Source organism: Gavia stellata, chromosome 6, assembly GCF_030936135.1.
Source record: "Gavia stellata isolate bGavSte3 chromosome 6, bGavSte3.hap2, whole genome shotgun sequence".
Lineage (NCBI taxonomy): Eukaryota > Metazoa > Chordata > Aves > Gaviiformes > Gaviidae > Gavia > Gavia stellata.
This window is the reverse complement of record NC_082599.1, coordinates 47,649,561-47,668,521: the sequence shown is the minus strand read 5'-3', so window position 1 is coordinate 47,668,521 and position 18,961 is coordinate 47,649,561. Positions and strand designations below refer to the sequence as shown.

The following is an 18,961-nucleotide window of genomic DNA, read 5'->3' as shown; positions in this document are numbered from 1 at the left end:
ACATCCACCATTTATACGTTGCAGGAAGAGCTTTAATGCCTCTACAAAGCCTAGGATTGAAGCTTTCTCATGACCATGGTTTAATTCCAATGAAAACAAAAATATTTTTTATTTAATTAAAAACTTCCCCAGCCATTAAAAGACCATGCCAGATACTGAAGAGCAGAATGGTGATGAAGGCCTCCCTTTTACAGCGATGTCCATTCACGTTCAAGCTCTGCAGGTATCCTCACTGATTACTGATGAATGAAGTCTTTGCAGTCCCTCTTCATTGTGGTATGGTGATCTCCCAGAGTGCAGGGAAGTTCAGTTACCCTGAACTTAAAGCAGTCCAAATGGACCTGAAAACCACATAGAACACTTTTGGCTGTAGTGTGCTTTCAGGCAGCTACAGCTACAAGCCCAAACTGACTCACAAAATGAGTTTCCAGTAATAGTGCCACTCACTTTGAGTCTTTTTTGCCTTCCATTTCTGTGCCATACTTCCTAGCTTGATCTCATGGCACCAGTGCCTCTAAAACCCATGGCACTTCTAGCACAGAGACAGGTTAACGTGTGTGTTTTCTACCATTTCCTGCAGGCATCCCCAGCTGCTCTAGCAAAAAGCGTTTTGGCTGAAGTTCCAAACCAAGTCGTGGACTATTACAATGGCAAAGGGATAAAACCAAAATGTATTTCAGAGTACGAGTCTTCCAGGACACTAGCTCCATGAACCTGCCTGCACTCTTTTACAAAATTAACAAAGAAAAATGCTACTGTCTACAACTACTGTACTTAAAAATGAAACAAAAAAAATAGCACGTTTTGGTGATTTTTAACTAAAATAACCATTTTTTGCATGTGTAGCCTAAAGGCTTAAATCTGTTAAGCGGTTGTATTGTTGAAAACTTTTTATGAGAAAAAAAATCCAGAAAAAAAAAGTGAACTCTTTACATTACAGCATGTCGCCTTGAAATAAAAAGTTATCTGTATCTGTTTTTTATACAGGTTTGTTGAAATTTTGCTAAATTTCTTATCTTTACACTGTAAAGCATTTTGAAATATTTATTGAGAGTCGATAGCCAAAATGTCTTTGGTTTAATCTGCTATGAACTGAGAGATTTTTCAAAATGGCAGATGCATGAACTGTATTTTGCATGTTTAAAATAAAAACAACACAGTTTTGCAGTTGTTGTCTTTATTTCTCTCTGTGCCACAAGGCTGCCTGCTTTCAACTTCCATATTCCAAGAAAAGGGTAATAAAGTGTTTCAAGAGATACCTGAAGCATGGGCTTTTCGAATGTCAGCAGCTTATAACACAGGCACCTGAACATGCCCACTCAGTCTGTGGCCTGAGTAGCGATTTTGCAAAAGCCTGACACATCCAGCTGTTATGAGGTGTTCAGACCGTAGCTGTGAACAGATCTGGCTTGCAGGGCATGATCCATCAGGATTGCATGTTTTAAAATATGCCCACTTAAACCAAATGATCTGGCTGGCTTTCAAACGGGTTGTATTTTGGCTACGCAAATTTATAATTTCTCATGTTTGGGAATTCTTATTTTGTTTCATTTGTATTTTTTAATCTCACACCCAATATCCAACTTTGCGTGACATGTTTTCCGAAAGAAATTTTGCACAGCCTGATTTTGTGACAGCCAGTGTTTTGTAACATCATGCACACACAGATCACTTGTGTATGATAGAAATACTGGGTTTGTACCAAAAGAATATTCAAGCCACCTTTTTTTTTTAAAAGAGGATACACAAGAACAGATTGGCAGTGGATTGATCTTTCCATTGAAATATTTATGTATACAAATGAAGAAATCAGATCATTGTTATTCTTAGTGTTTGAATTTTGTTTTTTTCATTTGCTAAAAGACAATAGTGAAAGATGTAACTTGTTTGAAGTTAAGGACAAAATTTGACCAAAAATAATTTGTGTGGAATTGTCCGAAGGGCATGGCTTTGGACAAGTTGTGCTCCCACTGAATCAAAAACATTCTTGTTGCTAGTTCCAGAAGAAGTTGTTTTGGGCCAGTGCTGAATATTTTGGAAAATCTTGCCTGTGAGCAAGGGTTTTTGGTTTTAGAAATACATATTTTTAAATGAGTTTGCAGGTAATGTAGAACTCTAGCTCCATGATTCTCCTTTAGAAGTAACTTCCATGGGATCAGCTTTGATTGATGATTTTGTACCATAAAGTTAAAGCAATGGGATAGCCAAGATGCATGCAGCTGTCTCCCCAGCACATTCACTTCTGCTCCATCTATATCCTGCAGCGCAGTCGTTCACGCTTGCTAGTAAAGACTCCTTCAGCCAATCAGATATTGAACAGCAGCCAGTATTACTTGGTCATAGGTATAAATTGTCTGGAGATGTCCCAACTGATAGATCTCAAATCCACATTTCCATTTAATGGCTGACTGTTCGTTTGAGAGCTTACCCCAGCAGGCTGCACATCTCTCCCTCTGTGGATGTATTTCAGCTGGAAGCTACTGTGATTTTCCCTTATATCTCATATACCACCCTGCCAACATATCTTAATTCTTACCTACAACATTACTAGTTTGATATTGCCATTTCCCCCCTTTTTTCTTTCCTTTCCTATTCTCAGAAGGAGCATTTTCTAGCTGTTAAAGCACGACTGAAAAATCAATGACTCCATATTCTTTGCTCCCCCAGTATCTTATTTTCTAATCTCGGACAAGTCGTTTAACTTTTCTGTACCTCAGTTTCCTCATCTGTAAAATGAAGGTCACTGCCATGTATTCATAAATATCTCACAATGGTACAGGTGGACTTTAATATTTGAAAAGTGATTCGAGATCCTCAGAGGCATGATGGTGCTCTCACCATGTAAACAGTATTACTTTACCCTGGGCATGGATTTAGGGATGTAATGTACAGCTGAGGAGGGGTTAAGCCTTTTCTTTATTATTTGACAGACTGAAGGAAAGTAAAAGGAAGCTTTCAGCAAGAAAAATTAGGAATCAGATAAATTGTTCTTCTGGCACATATGATCTTTGGCGAAACTGATTTTTGAAGTGTTTATGGTTACATGGAATTCGGCAGTTACAGCTCTTCAGTAGCAGAGGTGTTACAAGGTGCTTCTATAATGTAGCATCACATAAAATGCAGAGATCAACATGTGGTTGTTCAATGGTTATGGTATGCTGAGCTATATAAAACATGAGTCATTGACATGTGTGTAGGTGGTCTTTATAAGTGCCTCAAGAGAATCACAGTTGCTGCAGATCTTTCTGTTTACTTCACACAATCCAGATTATAAATGTTGTCTACTTAAAAACAAATCATCAGTGGTAATACAGATCAGCAATTCTGTAGCAGCCCTCAAGGTATTTGAAAAGACACCTCCATGATATTGAAAAATGAATTGGAAATCTCCTTCAAGCTGTATAGATTCCAGTATGTAAAACAAACAGGTAATAGTGTGGTGAGCTGGTGTAAGAGAATGCACAGAAGACAAAACTAGCCATATGGTAAAGGCTTTCTAATGAGGCTTTGAATGTTATTTTCATTGCTCCAGGTTACTCAGTGCAGTAAGATAGTATGGGCTTTGTGCGGGGTAATATCATTAAGTATATGAATATATCTCTGAAATAGCATTTTCCTCCTGTTTTATCTACTTAGGGTTTTAGCGAGGCCATTCTGCCCTTAGGCAGAACCACCATCAATTTCTCTTGTAGATTTTTTTATGCAAATTTAAACTTCTAACATCTTTTGATAGATCGTTTTAAATTCTGAAAATTCCTTTAAAACAAATTACATCTTGTCCTTTTGAGGTAATTAATGATCTAAAATATCTTCTCTGCATACTGCAATCCTGCCTTCCTCTTTACTGTCTCTCAAATCCAATTCAAAACCCAAAAGTCCCAGAATGCCTAAAGATATTCATGATTCGTATTAGCCCAAAATACATTAACATCCATAATTCCTGAGCCAGACACTGAGCTGAGTTGTATTTTTAGTTGTGTAGGGGAAACTAAGTCTGCAATAATTAAAAAAGCACTAATATGCTGCTAGTTGTTTATTACCCTAAGGTAAAACATACCTGTGTAAAGTTCTTATCATGATAAGCAATATAGTGTTCTATAGCATTTGATGAAAGAGTCTACAGGTATGAAATGAAAATTAAATTATAATAATAGTATCGCTTTAAAACAAGTCTTTTAGTCTCCAAATATCAAAGGTACACAACTGATGACAGCTGAAAGGTTTACAGTTTGATCCGTTAGAGACCTGCTGAGTGCAATGGAGAACAGTGGTTTAAGCCAGGGCTTACTGCAGGTTGCAGAGATGATATTCCAGAATGCACAGGTGGAAGACCCTTGCTCTGAGCAGCTTTGTATGACAGAGCCCTGCAGGTCTGCAACACTCAGCTACATCCCTTGGGTTTACCCACACGCCAAATACTGTCATAGAACGGTGTACGGCTTAGTGAGCCTCATTATTGTAAGATCCTTGCTGACGAGTTAAACAGAGCTGCGTCCTACAGCTTGGCTCTCCAGCTGCTCAAACAGGACACGGCTTACTCCCAGAAAGAACTCAACTGGTTATTCAGATGGACCTTTCTCACTTGGGATTACAGGTCTTGCAGTCACACCTGCTATGCAAATCTAAATTTATCTCCAACCTTTCAGGAGCGAAAGAGGTACTAAACAAACTCCCTTTACTCCTAAGTAGCATTGACATTTCAGGCACAAAACAGAGGTACATTTACACTCACATTTTTTGGAATGGGAAGGATGAGCTGGAGGACTCCTAGGATAAGTTTATATTTCTCAGGTTGTTTTTTACCTTTATTTACAGGAAGTGCCATTTGCCACAGAGAAAATACAGGACTGTGTCTGTGAAAGCTGTTGGTAGTTTTGTGGATCACAGTTTTGGGTGCAAATGCCAAAATTCTTCTTTACCCACTCTGAGGTGCCTACAGCCTCTCTTGGACCTGGTTAGCTGGCCACGCGCCTCGAGTGCAAACACACACACACATGCCACAGTGGGGGAGAAAATGGAGAGGCAGAGTAAAGAGGAGTAGCAATGACAGACTTTGGCTGGCCACGCTGAACCGTCACGTATCTTTTAAAGTTCTGTTGACACCAAAAGGGAATCTTGGGTTCATACCCATTCACTGTCCTACCCACTGCACTGTCAGCTGTGCTGGTGCCCTGCTCAGAAAAAAGGGTGAATCATTTCTGAATACAGATGAAAGCCAGATCTCGCTGACGCCAGAGGCAGAGGTACCAGCCCTGTGCCCCGCTGCCCAGAAATCCTCTGCCTGGCCCACCTGCATTAACTTTACCAGTTATGTTGCTGACTACAACATTAAATACAATATTTGCCACAAACATTGCCCTCCCAGTCTTACACGGCCTGCCCGCTCGCAAGGAACAGTTAAGCCCCACAGCCTCCAGTGGTTTGATAAAGTAGAGGTTTCTGCCCACCCCCCAGGTTTCCGCTTGACGCCTGCATGGCGGGGGAAGGTTTTGAATCCATGCGAGGGTCCTGCAACCCTGTGTGCCTAAGTGGTGCTTGCCAGCGATAAACTTCACCCACCCCTGGACGCCTTCCCTTATCGACACTTACATGCTGGATTTCGCCAGCTCGCAGCTGGAGTGGAGGCACTGGAGCGGTGGCAGTGCCGGCGGGGTCGAGGGGAACGGGTGCCCACGGCTATTTCTGCACATCCTCTCCCACCACCCCGTTGGGTGAGGTCTTCCCCCCGTGTCAGAGAAGCCCCATCGGCCACGGGTGCTGCAGCCCTGACCCGCGGGGCCTTCGGGCCGCACTTGCCCCCGGGCACGGAGAAGCCCAGCTGGCCACCAGCCAGGGCCCGGGTAAAACCCCGGGTGGGGCCGCAAGGCAGGTGCTCTCGCCTGGAGGAATAACCTCTCCCCCGGCTCCGGTTTGGGAAGCCAGCGCTGTGGGGGCAGTCTGGCGCACGACCACGTCTATGGGTAGGTTCTGGAGTTTTTACGTTAACTTTTGAGTTAACCGCCTCCCCCCGCCGGGAGCGCGGGCCGGAACCTTCTTTCCGAGGCAGCACGGAAGGTTTTCAGCGCCGGACCAAGCGGCGCCGGAAGCCGCCGGCGGCTCCGCCAACGGTCGTGGCATGGCGGGCTGGGGGCTGCTGGGCCGGCTGGGGGGCCGGCTGTGGGCGGCAGCGCCGGGGAGGCCGCTCTGGGCGGCGGCGGGGGCTTCTGGCGACAGGTAGCGGAGGGGCTGCGAGGGGAGGGGGCTGCTGCGGGGGGCGGGCGCGGCGCGGGGCGGCAGGCGGGGAGGGCCGGGCCGGGAAGAGCGGGGGCAGAGGGGCCTTTGGCCCCTGTCGCAGCCCCGAGGTGAGGGACAGATCGGCGGCCCCTCGCGCTCGGCGGCGCCTCTGGTCTCCACCGTTTGGAGAGGCCTCGGGGCGCTGCCTCTTGGCAGCGCCCGGAGAATTTGCACGTGCAAAGGTGGTAGGGCCCCGGTTTACTGCCGAGGCACTCAAGCCTTGGTAATAGCCCCAGCCTGTGTGGGAGTTATGGCAAGATATGCGTATTTACAACCAAAGTATCGTTGCTTCCTAGTGAGTGACGTGACCTCCTGCGTTTGGAGTCACCTTGGCTTGTTTTTACAATTAGCTACGTGCATTCTGTAACTGTATTGGTAAACACTCTGTTTCGTTGTACTTGCAGAGCATTGAGGAGCATTCAGACTTTTCTTAGCACTCAAAAAATTATGGCAGTACAGTCAAACTACTGTAGTTGTTTAGCAGTGAACATAAAGTCAGAGAGTTGTTGGGGCTGGAAGGGAGCTCAGGAGGTTTCTGGTCTCACCTCATGCTCACAGTGTGGCCAGCTCTGAGGTCAGACCAGGTTCTTCAGGGCTTTGTCTGGTTGGGCCTTGAGACCCTCCAAGGACAGAGGCAGTGCAATCTCTCTAGGCCCCTGTTCCAGTGTTTGACTTCCTCTGGCTGAACGTTTTTTCCTTATGTCAAATCAGAACCCCTTGTTCCAGTTTATACCAATTCTGTCATTCTCCTGCCATGCACTTCAGTAAACATGTCACGGATCTGTTTCTTCAGTAACCTTGTCATTGGTATTGGAAAGCTGCTGTCAGGTCGCCCCTAAGCCTCCTCTTCTCCAGACTAAACAAGCCCAGTTAGCTCAAGCCTCCTTGTAGGGCAAGTGCTCCAGCCCCTTATCTTTGTGCACCACTGCTGGTCTCACTCATTTATAAAAATCCCTGTTGTACTGGGGACCCAAAACTGGATTTAGTATTGCAGATGTGGTCTACTTGGAGTGCTGAAGAAAGCATTATAACTGCTTCTCTTGATCTCCTGACCGTGCTTCTGTTGATACAGCCCAGGCTGTTGTTAGCCTTCATTGCTGCCAGGAGCCTGCTGGCTCCTTTTTTACCTTTTTGTCTCCCAGGTCCTTTGCCTGGCTGGGGAGCAGCTCTGCTGAAGTCACAGCCTGTGGCTTTGCGAGAGGTTATCCCATCCCAGGTGTGGGACTTTGCATTTCTTCTCCTTTATGAATTTCGTCAGGTTCCTCGTTGTCCTGTCCCTCTGATGGCAGAGGGACGCCCTTGAGCATTGTCAGCTGCTCCCTTCGGTTCAGTTTTATTTGCAAACTTAAGAAGGGTGCACTCGTCCCCTCTTACAGGTCACTGATAAAGATACTAAACAGGACAAGTCCCCAAATAGACTCTTGAGGAGCTCTACTTGTAACTGACCTTCTGGTAGAGTGCAAACCATTAACTATGACTCTTTCAGCTTGACGATCCAGACAGGTTTTTGTCTATGTCATAGGCCTCCCATTTGTGCCATAACATTCCAGCTTGGATAGAAGGATGCCACAGGAGATGGTGTTGAAATCAGCCTTGCTGAAGTTAAAGTAAACAACATCCACTGCTATCTCTTCATTCATGGATCTAGCTTTTTTTTATCACAGAAGGAGTGGTGGTTTGATTTGTTGTTACTTGCCCCCTTTTGGTGTACTTTAGAATACTTTAAAAGTTAGATGAGAGCATGACAAATAATTAGGTGGTGTTGGTCGGGGTGGCCAGTTTGCGTAACAGTGATTGAATAACTTTCTAGTGTAATTTCGGTCTTTATGACTGTATAATGTAACGGTATAATTATATAGCATGTATTACATTATGAACATACGTGATATGAGACATTATTTGAACTGATAAGACACTTAAAATTTTTTCCCATCACTGGAAAGGGGGCAGCTGGGCTTTGTAGTCAGGCACGTTAACAGTGCAACGTGGTGGCATGAGCATCTTTCTGAAGAGAATGTCCAGTTCCTCAAGAAGGCAACTGCGGAAGAATACAAAGCTCAAACAGCCAGCAAGCTGTGCCCTCTGAAAGATGAGCCATGGCCACTGAACGAATGGAAACCAGGTGAGAAAGTATCTCTTCTGAAATACCAAACTCATGCTGAAATTATTGTTGTATTGTTGCATTCAGTAACATCAGGATTGTGTCTTGTAAAGTATTTTCCTTTTTGCTTTTACCTTAATCATCCAACACATCTCTTAGTAAGTAAGTAAATGTAATACACTAGTTCTCTAAAAAGCATTTAAAATATTACAAGGTGTTAAGAACCTTGTAAGAACTTAGGTTTTAGTCCAAATCAGCACTTGGCCACTGCTGTACAATGACAAGATAATAAACTAAGAATTAATCAAAAAAGACTCCCTAGAATATAAAGTATATGAATTTGAAAATGTTCTTGTAAATATTGTTGGACTCTGAAGAAAAGCTGTAGTATATAATACATCCCACTTCTATTCAGTGATTCATAGAATCAGAGAATATCTCAAGTTGGAAGGGACCCATGAGGATCATTGTACCCCACTCCCTGCTCTTTGCAGGACTACCTAAAACTAAACCATATGACTAAGAGTGTCATCCAGACGCTCCTTGAACTCTGACAGGCTTGGTGCCTTGACCGCTTCCCTGGGGAGCCTGTTCCAGTGACTGACCACCCTCTCAGTGAAGAACCTTCTCCTAATGTCCAAAGTCTTACAGACTGAAACACAACATAAAGGTTTTGAGTCTTCAAAAGGGTCACATCATTTGACAGCAAACAACAGAGTCTGCAAATCCATGACAAGATCCTTGGGTATGACAGTGGAAACTGGAACAAAAAGCGTTTTTCAAAATTTAAAGCATTTATTCTTCATTTTCAGTGTTGTTTTTCACGGCATGGACTGTCAGAAGCCAGACTTGACAGATTGCCTTTGCTGTACAGTTACAGTGACAACAATATGCAGAGGTGGGGGTGGGAGGAACCTACTTCAGTAAACTTTTCAATAGTTACTTTGACTCTAGTGAAACTAACTACATGGGTGTTGTATTTTCTAAAAAAAAATGAGTCTGAGGCATTGGTTGTTCTGAACTTAATGGGGTACTGTTTTGCATGTTCTATCAAACATAACTGGAAACTTTACTGCTAATGGAATTAAAAACAATGAACAGGTTATTCCCAGCCTATCCACAGGGAGTCAGTGATGTTTTCTCTCCTTTATCTCCTTAGGAAAAATCTGAGTTAATGGGACTTTGCAGGTTATGAGATGGGCTCTTTCAAATATTAAGCGTGGAGTTGCATCCATGTTCTGTTTTGACCTACAGATTCCATCAGAGTTGGTGTTGTTGCAGTAAAACTGGGAATGATGCCAATATGGACCAAGTCAGGAAAAAAACATGCTGTCACACTACTTAAGGTAAAATAGATCATAATGAATTTAACCTCCTATACTGTATTCAGATCGTTAACCAGAAGTTTCAGGCAAAAGTGAAACTTATCTCTTGTACAGAGTAGGAAATCCCTAACGAAAGGAAAGATTTCTTTCAGCCCTGCATAGTACACCATGCCTATTCTCTGTTTATATCCTAAACTTTCTAGGAGTGGTGTGCCTTCTGCCTCAGGTATTCAAGTGCTGCAGAACTGTGTGTACTATTACTTAGGTGAGGGGAGATGGGAGGCAACATAAAGCTGGGGTTAAATACCCCATTTCACTCTTTATTTTTTTTCTGCCACCTGCAGGCACTTTGGGATTAGTTTCACCTTGGTTATTGAGCTTTTGTAGCTCTGAAGCTGCTTCTTCATATTCTCTCGCAGATACTACTGTAATGAAGCTGTTTTGCTGCCCTGTTGCTGCCATATGATCAACTGGGGCTGTGAAGGACATTGGGCAAAGGAGCAGGAGTCTAAAATGTGGGCTCTTACTGTGTGCTTTGTCGCTGCATACAGTGGGGATTTTGCATATCTTGCAGGCAAAAGATGGCTTTAAAAGTTTATTCAATTTTTAGAGCATTTATGAAAGTACAGTTTGCATTCTCCTAGGTTTCTTTCCTAAGATAAGCCTTTAATTGATTGGAAAAAGAATGTCTATGGTAAAAAGATAGCATGCTCCCCTACCTGTAGGCTGTATCTCCTGTTACATAGATACAAATGAAAACAGAGATTGACTTTGTTTCACCTATTTTGATAATCTCTTACTATGGTCTCAAAGCGTACACATCTGCTTATACTCAAATAAACACTATTTTTCTTTTCTTAAGGTGCAAGATTGCCATGTTTTAAGATACATTTCAAAGGAAGAGTCAGGTGGAAAAACATCTAAGCTACTTGTTGGAGGCAAAAACGCATCTCCTTTTTCTGTAAGTGAACCACTTTGGGTGTTTTTGTTAGAATAGTTGTTTCTGTTGTGATTACAGTACAAAAGCAGCACAGGTAGTTTTCTCTAAAAGATTAATTGGCAGACATGCATGCTTTGGAACTGATCTTTTGTCACATCCACCCTTGCTTATTTCCTAATGCCGGTGTTGATTCTGGGTTAAGAGAATAGCAAGAACTTTTTGAAAGTTTTGCCTCTTGATCCTCTAGGAAAGCTGTGGGTTTAGGAGGCTGCTTTGATGTGCAGCGTCCTGTGCTGATGAAAGGGTCTGAAGGGCCATTAGCAGTGTAGAAACGTGTGTTCGCCATGTCTGGGGAGATGCAATACAAGGCCAGGACTGCAAGATACACACATTAACAACCTGTTTTAAACTTACCTAGCTTCATCGGTTGTTTAGAAGACTTTGGTCTCTAGCTTACTCTTCCATACTGTTTTATTAGCTTTAGTTGTAATTTTCCCTCAGGTCTGTTAAGATTGTTTAATTTGCATATAGTTTTAATGATGAATCAGTTTAAGACTTAAATTTCCAGGAAGATAGCTTCATGATTGTAGCTCATCAACAGCGAGATCAAAACCACTCACTTGTTCAGACACTTCAAATGCCTGATGTGGAATTCCCAGCCACCTTCAGTGGCTAAGGTCATCTAGCAGAGCTGTCATTCCTGAGGAGGAAAATTGAATTATAGATCAAGGCAGGAAGAAAGCTTTCCCTCAGAGGACTGCAGTTTCTATGATCCATTATTTCTATGAAATAGCACTTTTCACTTCTTACAGTGTCTTGACACTCATTTGTTTGATTTAGGCAAGTGAAAAAAACAGGACTCATGATTACTAAGCCGATTATTTCAGTTGGTGATTGTGGCTTTTTAAGGACTTAAATTTCCCTTTTTCAAACAGAAGGTTTTCCCAGACCCTCAAAATTAATCTGTGTACTTGTTTTTGCTTTAGTGGAGGTGAGGGAAGAAGGAGCTTTTTTCATTTGATAAATCTGTTGGCTTTTATAATATATTCTACTGATTTTGAACAGGCTTATATTTTAAGGTATCTTTCTTTTATTCAGTGTTTAGGCCATGTTTCACCATCACTACTTTTCAGGTATCTATCCTGTCACTTTAGTCCATTTCCACTTTCCAGGTATGACATTTTTCCTGGAGAAATTACAACTGTGTTTTTTATTTCCTGTTACCTTGGTTTAAGACATGCAAGAATCATGTGAATAATAATTTTCAAGTTGTATTATGCACATTAGACTCCTTACAGTTCATCTTTTCATAAAGATGATGTTAGCAGCGATTCAATATATTGTGAGAGTAAAAATGTGCAGGAAGCAAGGAGGAATATGGAAAATTTCTATTTAAACAGCTCTTGTGAACTAAGAAAATTTCTTCAAAGCAGAACTACCTAAAAAGTCAACTCAAGTATTTTTTTAGTAGTTTGACTTATGTTAATGATTCTCTTAGACATAACTTTTTCCAAGTTAGCTCCTACTGATTTGGTTGAACCTAGACTCAATTTAATAAAGAAATTTATTAAATATCCTTAGACAAGTCTGTGGTGAGGACCTGGCCTGAGACTGAGCTCTGTACTGTTGTTGTTGTTATTACCATCATCATTGTATAAACAACATAATTTCTAAAAATTTGGCACAGAGATTCTGAACAATTTTACCTGTTAAGGTACTAACAAATGATGTCTTTCTGTGCTTTGGCTGCAGGCTTGAATCATTGCTCTCCTCTGTTTATCAGTCTTTTTCTGTCTTTCTTTTCTCTCTGAAGTGTCTGAATATGAGAATTAAAAGAAAGCTGAATGATATTGTATTGTATTAGCATAAGCAGTTTATCTTCTGTTAATTCCTCATAGGAACATCTGTCTTCCTCAAATTCCTCACAGCTACTGATTTTTTTTTTTTTTAATTAATTCACTGTAATGATTCCCTCAGTAATTTTACTAAACAAAGAGTTTCATGTATTTCTTTTGAGTGTCAAATTGCTTAAAAATGATAAGGGGTATTGCATTTTTAGCAATATTCTTTTTTCCCTTTTAGCTTGATGTATGTCAGTCTATTACAAGTGAACAAATTCTTCATGATTTTTTTAATGCAAAATTATTCTCAAAAGTACAATTTTGTCAGTGTTCTAACAATTTTTTGTCAAAAATATTTTTATATGCTTCCTTTAAGTGAGGACATAGCGATAATTTTCCTATAATACTGGAAGATATTGCTGGTCTTTTTAAAACTAAGAACATCTAAGAATTCACTCAATGTTCTCTTCAGTACTGCTTTTTAGGAAGGCTTTGTAGAGACTGCAGTGTTTTGTTTGTAGAAATAAATCTCTGTGACTTGACTGCTTGAGGAAAACTTGTGAAGTAGAACAGTGCAAGGCTATAGTAGGACTCCTGAGATGCAAGCAATTTTTACCCTTTGACTTCACTATGCTTTTCTTCAGCTGTGGTAGCTCTTTCCAGGCATCCATGCTGAGCACAGAGCTCCCCTTGCTGTTATCTGAGGTGGCAGTTTTACATAACAGTGGAAATAAAGTATTGATGTGCAGGCAGTATTTAGTAGAAAGGGGTTTTCTTCATTTTTATTTCTTATGTATGGTACTACAGTTTAATACAGTCGTCCTCCACTGATGCCTCAAATTTTTGTGGTCTTAGGGGATATTTTGTATTTAGTTTATGACTTTTTTTTTAAAAAAAAAGATATTTGAAGTGTTTTGTACTATGAACTCAAGTTAACAAATCACTCAAAAAAACCTTTTAACTCAAAGACTTTGTATGCACACTTTTTCCTCAAATAAGGACAGATACATAAAGTTAAAAGTTCTGGTTTGTGTCTGTCAGAGATGCTTCATCATCTTGCTCCCTCATTCTTCACAAAATTTCCTCTGTTCTTGTAACACTTTTTAACAGATTTTTAAAAACAAAAGGAAGGACAACATGCATTTTTTCAAAATAAACTAAGTAACAAGTATAGTTACTCACATTATTTTGTCTTAAACTACACAAAATTATTTTTGAGAGAGAGAGAACTGCACAGAACTTTTAAGACGTGAACCTCAGAGATGTGACTATTCAAGTGTGATAGTATTGTCAGATGCTAAATTGCTTTCTGGGAGAATTCATTTGAAGAAAAATCAGCTGCATTGCTTTTTTCCTATAGCCTCAGTTTTCCTGCCTCACTGTTTCCACTGCTTGGTATCATCTCAGTGGTCAGCTGTTCTGTGAGTTGTCTTGTTTAAAAAAGCTGAGAACAATTTTAAGTTTTTTTAACTTTGTCAGACTCCTCTAAAATGAAGAGCCCTTCTTTAGTAAGTCATCAGTGGTTTGACACTGAGTGTATTTGGTATATCTTAAAAATACAAGAATCATAAACTTGCTGTTCTTCATTTTTCCTTTTCTGTCCAGAGACTCTAGATTCTTTTCTGTGGGAACTTAAGCATTTCTAGAAGCTTCTGCAAGACCAGGCTTTATTTCTGTGGTTTTGTTAGTTAAATCAAATAAATTATATTCATGGTGGTGTGGAACTAAGTCATTAGAAGCTTTGAAAAAGAGAAAATACATTTAAATTACTACAAAACTCTTTGAAAGTCATGAAAAAGCAATAATATATTTTATGTAACTTCTAAATGATTGGTTTCCCTTTTCTGATCTTGGAAATCTTCATATATCTCTTGTTTACATGATATAGCTGTAGGATAACCAGTTGACAGAAAATAAAATGCAGACACAGGCATTTTAAATTAATTTTATAGAGAGTTAAAAAGCTAGTCTCAAGATAAATGTGTAGTATGATATTTCTGTTTTTCTGAGTGGTGTTGACAGTCTGTAATCACTTTCTGTTTGAGGTTGATCCTTGGGTATTTTAAGATCACTTCTTTATGGCTGCTCTTTGTTACAGAAATCAGAGTCTGCAATGGAAATTTTTAAAGAAGCTGGAGTGCCACGGAAGCAGAAAGTTACAACATTTAATGTAACAGATGATGCCATAATTAAACCAGGTAATATTTTTGAGCTAGTGAATATTATATGCATAATCATTTAATGTCTGCCAGTTCTTGTAGATCTAAACCAAGTTATGATGTGTATTCTGTTTTTGTTTTATATGGAAATTTCTGAATTCGTATTTCTTTGTCATTGAACACAAACAAACTTTTTTCTTGTGGAAAAGCTAGAAAATGGGCTTTACTTTCAAGGTGATGAGAAGTAGGATTTTTCCTTTTTCTTAGTATGTTTCCATTACTTAGAAAATAAGTCTAATCCAAACTAGCGAATATGAACATTGAGTTAAAAAATAAGTGTGTCTAACCTCAACTCACTTGGTGGAAATAAATATGAATGCATTTACTGGAAGTCCTCCAATTATCCTTATGAGAGGGGCACTGAGAAAGTCGTGGTAATGTTTCTCAGGAGCCTAAAATAGCAGTTTAAGGCTTGTTTCTTCTTCCTGCATTCAGAAGTAGGACTGATAGCTGTCATATGTGGTGTTTTTCTGGCAACTTGCAAAGTAAAACGCATTAGAACATGTTATAACAAATGTTCTCACAAAAAATCAGTGTTAGAAGTTTGGAGATTTAATGAAAAGTATTATGTTTTTAAGGTTTTATTAGATAGTGTATTTAGCTTGCTTTTATTTTGTGCTTTTGACAGTTACAGGTATTTTCCCAAGAATTGTGTAGGGTGGGAAATTCTAATGTATTACATCTTTATTTGCCATTACAGAAGCTTTTGCAAGACTTTTTTAAGACAGTGCAGTAACTGATAAAAATCAAACCTAGCATGAAGAGGAAGTCTGGACTGATAAATGGAAGCAAAAGCTTGAGATAAAGCAGAATTGCAAGTTTTCAATAAACTGATTTTGCAGTGTGTGTATTTTGTACATAACATCCTTCATGTACGTGATTTTCTATCAGTTGCTTGCTGCTGACAGGCATCTTACCCCAGGTGTGTATGGATCGTATAAATAGAACATGAAATAAAATGAGGGGATTTATGCTTGAGACTTAGGAGATGTTTACATCGTTTCACTTTGCATTCATACAGATTGGAAAATAGCATAAAAATGGGTGTGGACACGAAGCAATTAAAATTTCTTTTTTTTTAATTGACTTAAAACAGGCTGGAAACTGTTAAAGATGGGCTGCATGGATCTTCAGATTAAAGTTCATTTATAATGAACTAAGTTATCAATTCAGGTTTTCTTTTAAAAGCTGCTAAAGAAACAATATTGCACTTGGATGAAAAAAATTGCTGAAGACAAATCATTAATCAAAATTAAAACTTGATGCTGCAAGCACTTAGGCGAATGAGCAATTGCAGTCACATAAGTGATGTCAGTAAGCGACAGTAGCACTACTTTTACTAAAGCCTAGTGTGTAAATAATTCCCCAGTGGAGGAAGCTGTACTTCTGTCACAGTGTTTAGTTTGGAAACACTGTGTCTTAACAAAGAGGAAGCATTGCAAAACATTTTTCTATTCTTAACCCCTTTTTTTATAGGAAGGTGTTTGGGGTTTTTAAAAAAAAAATTTTTTTAAAAAAAAAAAACTTAAAAAACTTGACCTTGTGAAGTGCTAGTAGTTGTAAGTGAAGCGTGTTCTGTTTTCTTGCCAAGTTTCTTTATTGTGAGTCTTAACTAATTAAGTACTTCGGGCTTTGCCTCTTTTCAGTGTCTGAAGTGCAACGTATCTGAGTAAAGCCCCGACCCTTCCTTCCTACTCATCTGAAATTGGGCTAGGAACTGAGAAATGTGCTTAAGTAGTAACTAAAAAGCATCTATTTTAGTCAGTGAGGTTTATAAAGAAGAATGAATAATATGTGAATAAAAAAAAAGTTTTGTTTCCTTTCCTGTGACTGTAATCTACCCTGGATGGTAACGACTGGAGAGTGGTTTGAGGATTTCAGCACTTAGTTGAACATCATCTCTCCTCTTCTTTTGAAGGTACTCCTTTGTATGCTGCTCACTTCCGCCCAGGGCAGTTCGTGGATGTTACTGCAAAAACGTAGGTTCCTAATGATTTAACATGTATGGTTCATCTTTCAAATAGACTGGCTGAATTTTTTTTTTCCCCTCTCTACTTTGACTTGAACTCATGGCTCACAAAACCTGAAATACAATTGCAAGGGTAGTGGCAGAAAATAAAAGTCCGTTCTGCCATTGGGTCAGAAATACCAAATTGTCTTTCTTTGCCGAGGCTTATCTTTTTATTTTTAACACAGTAGGTAAAAAAATAATACTATTACGGCTATGATTCTGCATGTGTTGTCTGTAGCACATACATGATTAGCATGGAAGAGCTTGACAGACAGCTTGAGAAAGAGGTGCTCAAGCTTAGAACGGGCAAAGAGGTCTATAATGCAGCATCTGTGGTACGTAGAAGTGGGGAAGAAATGCTGAAAGGCATCAATTCCCAGAAAGACTGCTTAATTTTGATTTGGTGAAGAGATGCCAAGAGAGATGTGTCATGTGGACTGAAAGAAAAGCAAAAACATAGTGAATACATTTAGCCGGACAGCAGAGCTGTCAAATTCCCTTTTTTATTTTATCTCATATTCCAGCTCATCTCCTCTGCCAGCCATGGCTAATGATCTTTTACTTTAACGTGGGAGGAATGATTTCCTCTCAGACCACTGCGAATGCCAAATTAGAGCTCAAGTGGTAGAGGGTGTCAAAAGAAAAACTGGCATCTTGCCACGAAGATTAGTCATGCCTCTTCTATTACGTCCATGATTTCCCCTGCCCAAGACAACTCCTGTCTCCATTTTTCAGTGAAGTGTATTTATGTTGTGTTGTGATACCAAGATAATGTTTTCCATTTGATGTTTAATTTTTTGTCTAATGGAGATTATACCCAACTGGCCTTGTTGAAATATCATCCATTGTAATTGTCTCACATATGTGTAATATTTAATAAATGTCTAATATTATTCACAGGGCTTTGTATATATGGGGAAACCGACCATATCAGTACAGCCGAGTAGTCGATTCTACTATAGCTACACCTGACTACACCTATGAGGGCACCCTATTGAGAACAGGAGGTTGAGGAGTTGACTGCAATTAGTATTTTTCTATGTCAAACTTACTTATGTAATACTTAGATCTGGTATATTATTCATTCTGCTTCTAAATTGTATTCAGTGAACAACCCGTAAGAGACAATAGCTTGTTTGCAAAGCAAAGCACAGTGTCAGTAGGAATACAGTCATTCCATGTAGATTGTCACACTTTGTTGATGCAGAAAAACTTTGCTTTTCCAGAAGTATTTCAGGAACTAGGAAAGGGGGTTTTTGTCAATGTAAAAGATACTGGTAAGCAGCCAGAGGGTATTGATTTGTATCTTGCTATTGTATTTGAAAATACTAGCAAGCTAAAAATAGTCTGGGTTCTTGGTCATGTTCAGTGAATCCATCCTGTCTTTTAATTCAGTATTTCTAATCTGTTTTCTCCAGATATTTGTATGATCCCATTTCAGAAATTAGGTTTTTTGTTTGTACTGCTGATTTTGGTGGCATATTAGATCTAATCCTACTATACAGGTGAATAAAAATTCTTCAGCTAAAGAGAAAGATCAGATTTTTTTTATCACAGGTTTTCTGTCGATATGATTCTCTAATCATTCTAGTATTTCTATATCTGGGGTTTTTTTAACCTTCATCTGTGACTTACTCGCATTCTGATTCTTACTTTTAACGTTTCTTTCTTCTTAATTTACACTTTTCTGGAATGCTGCATTTGTCATATTCCCTTAACTCCTTGGGCAAGAATTAAATTATTTTACTACATTTCAGTTTTTCTTTGGGTCTTTTACTTTATTCCATGCAATTTCGTCCAGTGTTGCTTAGTCTTATACTTGGGTGGTGTTTGGTTTTTCATCATTTTTCAGAGTACTGTATCCGTCATTCTTAGTTACTGTACCTATAAGCACAGATTTCACAATGTCACAGAAATATCCAAGAAATGCTTCAGTGAAGGGCAAAAAAAGTTATCTTGGGAATGATTATAGCATTGAGCTATAGCATTTGGGTTGCGGTGCGAGAAAAAAATGAGAACGTACTTCATGTTAGACTTGTGTTCTGAACCCCCCTCAAGAGAAGCCAGCTTCTGCCTACTGAACAAAAAGGGAACCTGGGGAGGTTTGGTCCACAGACTAAACAAGCCTTTGTACATCACTCTCTGAGGTCCCATTTTCAGAAGTGATGTAGGCACTTGAAAAATCCTAAGGTGTAGGGGCATTTTGAAAAGGTACTTGAGGATATAATGCTGGGTTACAGTAGGGAGCACA

General features: G+C 39.7%; 2 protein-coding genes across 2 annotated transcripts in view; both read left to right on the top strand.

The window, feature by feature from the left end:
- The window catches only part of CPNE4 (copine 4), a 201,979-nt gene extending 201,267 nt beyond the window's left edge, over positions 1-712 (top strand). The window contains exon 16 of the mRNA XM_059819136.1: positions 581-712. Coding sequence (XP_059675119.1) covers positions 581-712 — 132 coding nt within the window. The remainder of the gene's footprint in view (positions 1-580) is intronic.
- Positions 713-6,100: 5,388 nt separating this feature from the next.
- MRPL3 (mitochondrial ribosomal protein L3) overlaps positions 6,101-18,961 on the top strand; it is a 30,525-nt gene continuing 17,664 nt past the window's right edge. Inside the window, exons 1-6 of the mRNA XM_059818870.1 lie at positions 6,101-6,213; positions 8,217-8,395; positions 9,629-9,720; positions 10,562-10,660; positions 14,579-14,678; positions 16,618-16,678. Coding sequence (XP_059674853.1) covers positions 6,116-6,213; positions 8,217-8,395; positions 9,629-9,720; positions 10,562-10,660; positions 14,579-14,678; positions 16,618-16,678 — 629 coding nt within the window. The 5' untranslated portion in view covers positions 6,101-6,115. The remainder of the gene's footprint in view (positions 6,214-8,216; positions 8,396-9,628; positions 9,721-10,561; positions 10,661-14,578; positions 14,679-16,617; positions 16,679-18,961) is intronic.